This window comes from Peromyscus maniculatus, chromosome 22, assembly GCF_049852395.1.
Source record: "Peromyscus maniculatus bairdii isolate BWxNUB_F1_BW_parent chromosome 22, HU_Pman_BW_mat_3.1, whole genome shotgun sequence".
Lineage (NCBI taxonomy): Eukaryota > Metazoa > Chordata > Mammalia > Rodentia > Cricetidae > Peromyscus > Peromyscus maniculatus.
Window position 1 is genome coordinate 32,692,315 of NC_134873.1, and position 12,347 is coordinate 32,704,661.

General features: G+C 47.7%; 2 protein-coding genes across 3 annotated transcripts in view; one reads left to right on the plus strand and one right to left on the minus strand.

The window, feature by feature from the left end:
• Nucleotides 1–1,896: 1,896 nt before the first annotated feature.
• On the minus strand, nucleotides 1,897–10,557 carry LOC143270116 (uncharacterized). The gene is made up of 4 exons (XM_076558943.1): nucleotides 10,266–10,557; nucleotides 9,497–10,120; nucleotides 3,950–4,014; nucleotides 1,897–3,391 (listed from the first exon to the last, which is right to left on the minus strand). The coding sequence occupies exons 1-4, from the start codon at nucleotides 10,555–10,557 to the stop codon at nucleotides 3,233–3,235; spliced, it is 1,140 nt and encodes a 379-aa protein (XP_076415058.1). The 3' UTR covers nucleotides 1,897–3,232.
• Mboat2 (membrane bound glycerophospholipid O-acyltransferase 2) overlaps nucleotides 10,418–12,347 on the plus strand; it is a 136,450-nt gene continuing 134,520 nt past the window's right edge. Inside the window, exon 1 of one of the 2 annotated variants that reach the window (XM_076559047.1) lies at nucleotides 10,418–10,630. In XM_076559047.1, coding sequence (XP_076415162.1) covers nucleotides 10,556–10,630 — 75 coding nt within the window. In that variant the 5' untranslated portion in view covers nucleotides 10,418–10,555. The remainder of the gene's footprint in view (nucleotides 10,631–12,347) is intronic. The other variant, XM_076559046.1, reaches the window with a different exon arrangement.

Genomic DNA, 12,347 nt, shown 5'->3' on the forward strand with positions numbered 1-12,347 from the left:
CTTGACTCTTCTGTAATTTTAACTATATAAAAATTACATTATCCTATGAGCTTCTTTTCTAATTACTATTTTTCACACTTACACACACACGAGCCTAAGCTTGCACAGGGCCAGGATCACTGACAGCAGCAGCCTTCCACTCTATCTTATACCCACAGAGGGCTCTGAGAGGCAGGGATTCACACGTAGCGGTAACCGACCTGTGCGGAGGTGATGCCGCCACCGCCTTCTGAACACCGCGAATACCCGCCTGGGCTTTCTCTGAGGAAGTGACACTCTTCAGAGTGCCCATGGAGTGTCCCTGTATGTCAGAGAGTGTGTTATGAAAAGTCCTCTCTAAGGATGCTCTTTCGTGTCTGTAGGTCATGTTTTCAATCTTCTTACGATCGCTGTAAAACTTCTGCTATGCCCTTCTCTCTGAATTTCCTTTTTTTTTTTCTTCCAGTTCTGAAGGTTGAGCCCAGGGCCTACACATGCTAGGCAAGCCAGCACCCCACTACTGAGCCACACCCCTTCCCCTTTCTCTCTCTCTCTCGGTGTTTTGAGACAGTCTTATTAAGTTGTCCACGCTGGCCCTGAACTTGTGGTTCCCAAGTAGCTCGGGTTACAGCTCTGTGCCAGCCGCTCTGCCTGATTTTCTTGGACATTCCCTTTCCTCTTCTAGTACCTTTTCCTTTTGACTCTTCAACTGTGCCTTCCTGGCCCCACTGCAGTTCAATGTTAAGGGAACGCGATCATGAATACGGCCTGATACTGAAAAACATTACCCGGCACACGACATATATTTATTATGGGCAACATTTTTTTAAGGGCAAAATTCAGCTTTTAATTAGGGAATATGAAAACATCTACATATGTGATATCACCAAACTAGCAAAGCATAACACAAACATTGGTCACTGCTGGGAAACCATTACTGTAAAGGCAATGGGTGTGTGTGTGTGTGTGTGTGTGTAGGCACCATGAAGGACCAGGCCACTGATGGCATAACTGACAGATGTGTCTCAGTGCCACCAAAAAGAGGAAGGCCCGCTAATTACATTCCTGACATCGTAACAGGAAAAGCACGGTATGTGAAAAACTCTTGTTCCCACATACCAAATCCAAACTTGATACAGACTCTAGATTTAACAATGAATTAAAGAAATTTAGTAGAGAAAGGAACCGGTCAAGTACCACCAAAGGGATGCAGATAGCCAAAGACAGAATCAAGGACCCAGATTCCTCAAAATGAAAATGAAATCAGAAAAGAGGGAGAAGTATCATACCTCCAGAGAGACATGAGGGATATTAACCAAATGAATTCATATTCTTTGATACGGCATTATGACTTATGATGTACAAAGTTGTTTAACAGGTGTTCAATTTTATTAAAATGTAGTTCAAAGAGGGGCTTTCATAGCTGTGGCTCATAGTGATGCTTATCTGGAATTCTTTGTTACACATGTATTTAGTATCGCTTATGACAGAGTCCTTATAATTATAGTGAAACCCACTATTTCAGAAAAGCCTGTTCAGCAGGCTATAACACTTACTCCTTCCTTTGGGAATATTTAATATTTATTGACAATAATGATGCTGTTACGAGGTTGGCATTGTGACTATGAACCTCGGGAGCCTCAGGTGGATCCAGTATTTCTTAATGCTTTCACTTATATTTCGTAAGTGTTTTATCTAGGCAGTATGTGAACATGGCAAGTAATGAGCTAGCTGGTGGGTGTAGCTCTCCACATACATTAAGGTATGTTCTAAGCATCTGCATTGTTTGGTTGTTTTATTATATAATTTTTTTTCTCATAAAATCAACTTTAGTGTGTGAAATGTATTTAGGTTTACTTCTTAAATATTTTATGGTGGAGATGAAAAAATATATGTATACACACACAGACACACATATACGTAGTCTACAATTTAATGGAAATATTTTGAAGAAAAATTGTAAATTAAGAGAAGGCTGTAAGATGTTGAGAAGATCTGGAAAATGGAGACAGAATTCAAGTAAGAACAATTGAGGAATTCCACCATGGTACAACCAAGGACTCTAAAAGCCGGACTGTGGTGGCTCAGGAGGAAGATGGCAACTCCTCTATTAACAGTTGCTGGCAGAGCAGGCTCAGGGGTGGAGAAGGCCATCACCCAGACCTGGGAAACTGGAAAGTCTAAATGGAGATCTTTATCATGGCTGTGCAATTTGGCAGGGTGTGGTTCTGGGGCTAGGTGCTGCAGATCTCTCGGACAGCCACTGGGTCTACATCACCAGATGCATGGTTGGCAGGCGGAGCACATTATGTGTTGCTCTTCAGGCTCAGCAGCTGACGCCCAAGCAGTGATGTGGTCACTGACCAGCTTGGTTTCCACAGCGTTGAACGGGAAGAGCCTCCACTGGTATACGCCGTGGCTGCCTCTTTACTTTTGATTTTTAGGTCTGTGTCTGGGTGTTTCGTCTGCATCTGTGTCTATGCACCACATGCACGCAGTGCCTGACGGGGCTAGAAAAGAACATCTGATGGTCGTGAGTCACCACGTGGGTGCTGGGAATCAAACCTCAGTCCTCTGGAAGAGCAGGTGGTGCTCTTAACCGCTGAGACGTCTCTCCAGTCCCCCAAGCAGCCCCTTTACAGAAGGTGTGATGACAGAGGTCATCATCACCGCTGCTAAACTGGAGGTAGAGGGCAGGTGTACTCAGTCGGGGTACGGTGGTACGGGAGGCTCCAGGACTCCCACACCTCAGCTAGCATTTGCCTTGTGTCTCTCTGTCGCCCAGGCTGGTCTCCTGCTTCAGCCTCCCAAATAGGCTACAAGGCCCAGTTAAAGTGGCATTTCTTAACAGCAGCATTGGAATTTGTAAGAAAAATGGAATGATGCTTTCCAAGATTTCAGTGAAAACTGGTTTCGATTTGGAATTCTAGACCTAGCTCTGGCAGATGCTATGGACGGGCATGTCCCCACCTCCCCTCTCCTAACAGGCACCTGCTGCCGACACAGCAAAGCAACCCACCTCCCAGCTTCTGGGCAACAGCCGTCTGCAGGTGCCAAGGCCCATCCAGCAAACTCGAGTATCGGTGAGTGCTTAGGGATGGCCCCTGCACACTGGTAACAGGCCCAGCCTAGAAATCCTGGTCCTGTTTCGGTTTTTCTCCAGAAATCTCCCTTGTCCTGATAGAGATGGTCCTGAAGGTACTACTGAGCGACACTGCCTTCTTGGGTTGTCTGAGACACACTTGGGTTGATTTTACTTGTCTTCCAATCTATCTTTTGATGACACTTCCACAACTCCAAAGGGAACAATTTTAAGTGCTCTCTCAGAGGCATCTAGAGACCAGTAGCTGGATACATTTTCCATGAGCAATGAGTTACTTGATGCAATAAGCCTAGGTTTCTGGCTCCTATCCTAGAATAACAGAATCATTTCATTAGTTTACTGGCTAGGCGCTAAAATAAAAAAAAGATAAATATCTGTAGATTTAGAGACAGTATTTACAGTAACACTGTATTAAAGGATGGTGTCTAATATACTTGAAATTTCTAAAATCATTGAAATAATTTGTCTCTAAATTATATATTCATTTTCTTAGTTCTTACCTATGAGATTTTGATGTACTTTATCATCTGTCATTTACTTTTTTTTGAGACAGGGTCTCATTGTCCTGGAACTCACTATGCAGACCAGGCTGGGTTCAAACTCACAGAGACCCACCTGCCTCTGCCTCCCAAGTGCTGAGATTAAAGATGTCCATCTGCCACCACCACCTGGCCCTATTTATTTATTTTTAAACGTAAAAATCTGCTAGAATTTTCAGCTAGGGTAGACCAGGATTGTATTGTCATTTGATAACTTCTTCGTAAGTGAAGTCTTCTACATCAGCCTCTGCTCCCCCGCCCCTCCCCGGCTATTTTAAGAGGGATTAACTAACGGAAGCAACCAGATATCGCTGGCCTGCGCCCTTACCTGGCATCTGGCGCCAGGGATAAACATGACATAGACTGCAGAATCCACAGCTTCTCTAAAGATGACTGTGAATGAGGACAGTAATTACTCCGAGATGAAAATGTGACAACCCCTAAGTCAATGAAGTTATTTGAATTATACAAATCAGATCCCCCTTTTAGAGAGATCGCTGAGAGCCAAGGAACCAGTGCACACAAAACAGAATGAGTAAGTAGGCTTCAAACTCAGGCTACCTGGTTCCAGGACTCAACTTCCTCACCTGGCGGGGCTCATATGAGGCTGTTCCCCCACATCTCAACAAATTAGGGACAGTATTTCAAATGAAAACTCTAATGAAAGGCCCATCTTTGACATTTATATTTACCTGAACTATGTGTACTTCGGAAGTATCGACTTCTTACCTATAAATTTAATAGTAATATGGGTTTAAGTGTCCTCAGGAACATTTGGCATTTCTTCCATTTTTTTAAGGACAGAGTTCTGCAGTTTTAACACTGCCTTGCGATATACAGCGTTTTAGGTCTAGATCAGAATTCACACACACAAAACAGGAAGAAATATCTGCTTTCAAATGGAAAATAAATTAAAAGATAATTTGATGAAATTGAAACCTGGCCTTATCTGATTATAAGGCATTCCTCAGCAGGCACCTCATGTACCGAAGAGTCACCTATCCTGGAGAGCAAGTCCTTGGCAAGAGAACTGGGTTAGATCTGTTATCAAAGACTTCATCAGTAGAGATGGCTCTCGTTCCTAATTCTTCACTGCTTAGGACTCTGGTGTTGGTGTTGTGAGTTATGGATCCAAACCAATGGCAGCCACAGAAGGGTTGGAGATACCTACGGAAGATGTGCTGTTGAACAGGTTCCCCTACAGAAAGGCACATCTGCTCAGAGTAACAGGCTTATGGGGCTGTTACAGACACGACCCACAGATCTGGCAACGAGACAGAGGGCTAGTTAGTGGACCCTTCTCTTAGTGAACAGGCCACACTGTTTAGCACAGCAGTGAAATGTCAATACATTTCAGGAGGGGGACTTCTTAAAATCCCAAATAAAAGAAAAAACAGGAACACTAGGCAGAGCTGAGAAGAGTGAGGCACTCTTACCCTGGTTAATGTAATACATGCTGTAGGTGGTAATGGGCTGTGATCATGATGTATCACCACCATCATCAACCCAAGGCGATTTCAACGATTTAAAGTTGGGATGCTTCATAATTTGAATGCAAATAGTATGAGAGCCTGTGGAAGCAGAAATGTTTCAATACCTAAGGGTCAGGGATTACAGACTGCATCTGTACAGCAATGCCCACCAACAGGGTTTGACTGACTGCTTTGACCTTTTTTGAGACAGGGTTTCATACCATAGCACTCTTTGGCCTGGGACTCACTGTGTAGCTCGGGCTGGCCTAACTCACAGCAATCCTCCTGCTGAAGCCCCTCAAGTGCTGGGATTACGGGTGTGAGTCACTATGAGCAGACAGGGGTATTGTTTTTAAAACAGATTTAACTCGTTCACATAAAAGTGAACCGCCCAGGAGCTAGAGAGAGGGCTCTGTGCTAAGGGCATGAGTCCCCCTTCCAGGACCCAGGTTCAAGTCCCAGTGCTCATATGGTGGCTCACAACTGTCTATAATTCCAGTTGGGAGGGATTCAAGCCCTCTTTTGGCCTCCACGGGCACCAGGGACACAACCAGTGAACAGACACACATGCAGATAAAACTCCCATACACATAAAAAATAAATAAATAAAAGGGAAACAGATGACTTCCCTAAGATACACAGATTTCAAGTAAGTATTTTTACAGGTCACTGAAGAACACAGAGAATCAAGGTTGACTGGAAAAACAGTAAATCAGAAGTTGCTCTGAAACCTACAGAGCAACCGCAAAGCTCTGCTATTTCCTTGACAAAAATAGTTTTGTTTGTATCCTTCAGCCAAATATAGGGTGAATATTAACCAATATAATTAACTCAACGTCACATCAAATCTAGGTTGAATATCAGATTCATGGAGACAGAGAAAGCCCCAGAAGTTCATGGGAATCAGACAATTACAGAGGAGGAGAGGACCCGGAACTGGGGGGGTGGGGGGGAGTGTTCTGGTCACTGTTAGCGACCTCCTAAGTGGCAGATTCTGGAGAGCCAGGACCTCTACTGCACCCGACACCTCTTGTTCGGTCTCCCTTGTTATTTCCTAATTGGAGAATTTCAGGTCTTGGAGGTTCTCCTCCCCAGGTTAAGCCTACCTTGGGAGCGCTAAAGGGTGCCAGCCAGTTAGCAGACCTCATTGTGTATGTAGTTCAATGGCCTTCATCTCGGAAGTAATTCCAGGATATAAAGGGTATAAAATAGGCAATAATAATTGCCCAAGAACTCTAATTTCATGACACATACCATTTTTTTTACACAACAAAAGCAGCTTGGCAGATTATTCATTTCTTCTGAATGGTTTATTCAAAGTTAAAAATAAGTTGAGAAGGGAACATTTTATTGTGGCAATCTTTAATTATCATAGCCATTTTCAGAGGCAAGGGCAAGGGAGCCAGACAAGAACACTATCTTGTCACTTGTCACCCAGAAACACTGCTCAGTACTCTGAGGCTTTGGTTAGTAATGATGTTAATGGTGTTATGATGCTAATGAGTAACGATGTTAATGACACGATTTCTGTGTTAAAAATTCCTTACCACTTATTACTAGTAGTATTATAATAATAGAAACATTACTAATATCTTTAAAATCCAGTCTATTATTAATTTCAAGCTCACAGTCACTCTTCAGTCTTGTAGGACAGTTACCATTATCCACACTTCACGATGGGGAACTGAGGAGAGCCATTGGGTGCAATACTCAGAACTCAAACTCCGGTCTTCTGACCACCAACCAAGCTTGTGCATTCTCCGGGAAGAGTACTGTCTTTTTTACATTCAAGACTGACCTGACCTGGTCCTTTGTATTACTCTACTGTCCCATGTACACAAGGATTTTGTCTTTTGATTATAAGTACCATTTATTTATTTATTTTTATAGCATTCACACAGTTCCTTGAACACAGTAAGTATTCAATAAATTTTTTTAAGAGTTAGGGGCATGGGGACTGCTGTCATAGGTTGGTTATCTTAGGTGGGACAGTGAGGAATTACATATAATTAACTGAGTTGTTTCTCCTTTAAGGGTTCCTAGTCTAATTAGCAGATATTGGTCAGGAGGCCAATTTATATTCTGATCACTGAGTTGTTAGCTCAAAATGTGGATGGATCTCAGTTTCCTTTATTAGAAATACAAAGATGGGAGTATTTGAAAATTTAAAGTACAGTTGACAAAGTGTCTATATTTATGGTATACCACATGATGTCTTAATAAACTTACATACTGAAAATCAGTTAATCCAGATGTAATACTTTCCTAATAGAAAACCCTTTCACTTCTGGAATTATATTACATTTTCTGAGTGGTTAATTTAATACATCAACTTGACTGGGTTAATGGAGGACTGGATAGGTAATAAAACAGTATTTCTGGATATGTCTGTAAGGCTGTTTATAGGAGAGATCGTGTTTGAATTGGTAGACTGTGTAAAGAAAATTGCCTTCTTCAGTGGGAGTGGGCACCATGACTGGCCTGGAAAAAACTAAAAGGTAGAGGAAGGAAAATCTGCTCAAGCTGGGGCATCTGTCTCATCAACTCTGTGAACATGGGCGCAGCTGGCTTGTTAATCACTCAAAGACTACCCAAACTGGTAATACTTATTCATTCCCATCCAGGCTGAAGGCACAACAAACTGCCAGCTTTTACATCTTTTTGTGTGTGTGTGTGTGTGTTTTTTTTTCGAGACAGGGTTTCTATGTGTAGTTTTGGTGGATCTGTCCTGGATCTCTCTCTGTAGCCCAGGCTGGCCTCGAACTCACAGAGATTCGCCTGGCTCTGCCTCCCGAGTGCTGGGATTAAAGGCGTGCGCCACCACTACCCAGCTGCTTTTACAATATCTTGTCTCAAAAAGTGCCCACGTCTCCAGTCATGTCCCAATCCTACAGACACCATTGACTCAAGGAACACAGAGGCTCGTAGACAGTGTATATCCCGTGACATCACCCGAAAGCAAACCTGATTGTCCCACCAAGCAACAAGGTCTTACCTAGGGCCATTTCTGTGGAACCAGAACTGAGATAACCGTCTAGGAGACCACAGGTATGCTTAATTATGCGTACTTCTTGCCCCTTGCCCTAATGTTCCAACCTCTACTTAAAGTGTACACCACGACCCCAAAGATGGACTTACTTCCATCATTCCAAAGTGGCCGTTTCGATTACAATCCTTCCCTGACTTTTCATCATTACTTTTGTCTGCTTCCCTTGGGGCAAGCGGCTGAGGATGGCACCCCCAGTCAGACCTCTTTTATAAAGGAGTCACCTCCCCCACCCCCTACAGAAACTATGTTCTGTCTTGTTCTAAAAAGATAATGCAGCCTGACATAACTGCTTTGGTAGACAGTATTTGTTCTGGGAACGTATCTTTATGCTGCCTACTTTAGGTTGCAATATGTTTCTAACACCCACTTTTCAAGCTTTTAACGTGGTATTTTAATTTTTCCCTTCAGTTTGTGTGTTAGGCCACCTGTACACTTCCTCTACACTTCCCCAAAGGGGAGAAAAGAGAAAAAAAAAAGTGGTCCTCCCTTCCTCCAAGGTTAAATGAATAGCCAGGTCCAGATTTGGGGGCTATTTTAGCATTACTGAACAGGTTTGCTTTCTAATTGGTCCCAAGTACTAATTGCAACCCTACATCAAATAGGAAAGATCTCATTTGAATTTTTTCTTTCCATCCTCTTATCTATCAGAGACTAACAAAACAAAACAACAACAACAAAAAAAAAACCAGACGACCTTCCTAGGACTCAGTTGCCCACCCAGAGCGCGTCAGGCAGGAAAGGACTGTCCTAATTCAATCAGCCCTTTTTCAGACAGCTGAGTCCACAGCCAGGTTCCCTGAAGCACTGTTTGTGCTCTCACTGTTGAAGACTCTGGAGTGGTCCTTGAGGAAGAGGTATACCTGTAGTTGATGGCTGTTCTGGAGTGGATGTTAAGCCCGAGGGTGAAAAGCCTTAGGTTTAAGAGGTCAGAACTAGGGCTAAAATATTTGGATTCCCCCTCCCCACCTCCGCTCTTGGTTAAGTTATGTAATTTTCCCGAAATTAAATTTCCTCGTTAGATGGAAGACGGTTAACACTACCCACCTCACGCGGCTGCTGTGGAGGCTCAAACACGTCTGCCTTTAAAAGCAGTGTTTACAGCACGTTTAACCCCCCCCCCCCCCCGTTAAATATTAGCGATCACCCCCCCCCCGCCCCCCTCCCAATTCCACATCCTGGGATGGTTGGAGAGGACGACGTCGGAGCATTTTTCCAGGGGTGTCCACACGGCCGTCTGTCGTTAAGTGGGAGGGGGAAGCAAGCATTCCTGTTTGCAGGGGCAGAAGGTGTGGACGCAGCAGGATGCACATCTGGGCAGGGATGCTCACCGGGCACGCGAAGGAGGGATGCTTACCAGCGCGCAGCCTTTCCTCGGAGGAGGCGGGGCCTTGACTGCTGGCTCCCCCGGTGGCTTTCACCGGGGTGGCTGCCCAGGTCCGACCCCGTTCCCCACTCACTGGGCTGGAGGCGCGGTGCGAGCGGGCGTCGTCGTCGGGTCCGGGAGGGAGGCTGGCCCACCCGGATTTCCGCAACTTTGGGCAGCACGGGAGACAAAGGCACTTTTTTTTTTTGGGTAGGGGTGGGGGGTGTCCCCGCGGTGCGTCGCCGTGCAGCTCCCAGCCCCCTAGCTGCCTTTTTTTTGTTTGTTTGTTCCCAACTTCCTCCTCCAGCGCCAGCATCCCTCCAAGTCCTCTCCCCTCTTTGTCTGGCCGCCCGTCTCGGCCAGGGGAGGGGAAGGGAGGGGACGGCGCCCACCATTCCCGGGAAAGGAAGCGAGCGGCAGGCGGAGGCAGAGCCGCCTTCACACGCCCCCCACCCACACCCCCGCACCGGCTCGCACGGCTCGCGCTCGCCCTCGGGCGACCGTCGCGGTCGAGCCTCGGCCCCTCGCCCCGGGTGTACACCCGCCCCCCCCCTTCCCGCTCCGACCCCCCAGCACGGAGGAGGGGCGCGGCCGAGGCAGGCGCCCTCTGATTGGCTGCGGGAGTCGGGGCGCCGCGCCGCTATTGGGCCGCGGGGCTGTCGGGCGCGCGAGCGCGCGGGGTGAGGAGGGGGCTCCCCCGCTGGAAGCTGCTGGAAACCGGGCGGCCCGGCGGCGGCGGCGGCGGCGTGAGCGGGCGGGCGGGCGGGCTGCGCGGGCGGGTGGGCGGGGCGCCACGCAGTGGGCGGGGCCGCCGCGAGGCTCCGCCCGCGGCCCCTCCCCGCGCGGCGGCTCCGACCGCGGGCGGCCGAGGGGCGGGCGCGCCGCTGCATCCCCATCCTCGGCGTAGCTCGGCGGCACAGGGCGAGCGAGCGGCGACTGGCCGGAGCGAGCGAGCGAGCGAGCGGGCGGGCGGGCGGGCGGACGGGCGCACGGGCGCACGGGCGGACGGGCGGACGGGCGGACGGGCGAGCGCAGCGCCGAGGCCCGGCCATGGCCACCACCAGCACCACGGGCTCCACCCTGCTGCAGCCTCTCAGCAACGCCGTGCAGCTGCCCATCGATCAGGTACCGGCGTCCGGGGCGTCGTGCCCTGGCCGCCCCTGCCGGCCGTGGTGCCACCCGGGCGGGAGCAGGGTGGGTGCTGGGGCCGGGCCCGCTGTGCCCGGCTCCCGGCGGGGCGGGGACGCGCAGCTGGCCTTGTCCCTTCGCCTGTCTCTCTGGCTGATGCCTCGGTGCCCACCCAGCCCCCCATCGCCGCCCCGGGCGGGGGTGGGCGCGGGCGGAGGCTCGGCGACAGCCCGCCGGGGAGGGCTAGACAGACGTGCGCGTGTGCATGCTGTCGCTGCCCGGCCACTGGGCACCGGACCCCGGGAGTCCTTAGGGCCGGTGGACCCGGGGATGGCTGCGGGGTATCGGGCGCCGGGAGGCTGAGGATGGTCTGGGTGTCGAGTGCCCAGGATACGGCGTGGATGGATGGGGCTTAAGAGATCCTGCACTTGGGGACAGTTTGCATTGAAGTGTGTGACTCGAGAGACTGATAGGCAACAGTTTGGGTGGGGGGGGAAGGCAGGTTATGAAGAGAAGTCAGAAGTGAGTTCATGATGCCAAGGTTTCTGGTGAAAAAGTTGCAGCTGTGGATAGGAGCAGCCATCCTGTCCCCTCACCCTACCCTCCGGGAGGGCTGGCATTTAAATGAGGCCAGTAGAATTTGATTGTTTAAAGGGCCTCCAGGATTACCGAGAAATAAACAGTATTGGGATGGAGAAAGCAGCGCCATTTTTATTGAGCAAAGGAACTTTGGAAGTATGTCCTGAGAGAGAGGTCTGGGAAAGTTGTTGGTGGGGTACGGTTAGATGGTTGGTCTAGCCCCAGGGCTGAAGGTAATTGACTTTGGAGATCTTGCTTAACATTGTTTCTGATCTGGAGGTGTTTGCACTTTCCAAGAGATGCTGGCCCTCTGCCCTCAGCCTGACTGGCTGCTGTTGAGGTCTTAAGGGTTTCCTTTAGAACACAGAATTCCTCCCTCTCTGGCCTGAAGTTGGAGGTGACATCTGGGCTCAACACTGTGCTCACAGCTTTGTGCTCCACTGTTTAAAATAAGATAACGCTGAATTATGTCGAAGGAGGGTTAACCAGTTCTTCCCAGAGTTCAGATCTGAATTCTCTCCTTTATCATACTCGTAACTTTTGATTAATAGTGAAATATCCTCCACATAGTTTGAACAGCAGCTGTGTTCAAGGTGTCATGGTAATAGATCATTAGAGTGCCCTAAGTGAGATGATCCTTTTAATACATAGAATTAATCTTTATTTATTAAGTTGATTGGAATGGAAAGCTTTGGGTATTCTCAGTCCCGTGGAGGAGTCTCACTATTTCCTAAATGGAATTGTGGCACATGACCTTTAGGTGTGTTACATCTCTGACTTAAATAGGTTGTTGCCAGCCTACCAGCAAATGGAGGGCAGGATCTGTTGAAATATTTTTCTTGCTAATGAGAAACAAGAGAGAGGCTTACACCTTCTCATTCTTTTGGGGAGGCAGATAATTGTGTGTTCTCTCTGCCTTAGCTCTACCATGCTAATACCTCTAGATTTCTATAAAGGATCATAACTTTTCAAAGTAATCTAATATTCATAAGCTCCTTTAAACATCTCAGCAGTCCAGAGAAAGTTCTTTGTAGAACTTACGTATGCAGGAGGATCAAGGAAGGTGACTTGAATTGAGATTGTGACTTTGGCTTGGCGCCTTGGACAATCTTCATCCTCTGGGGTACTCTGAAGT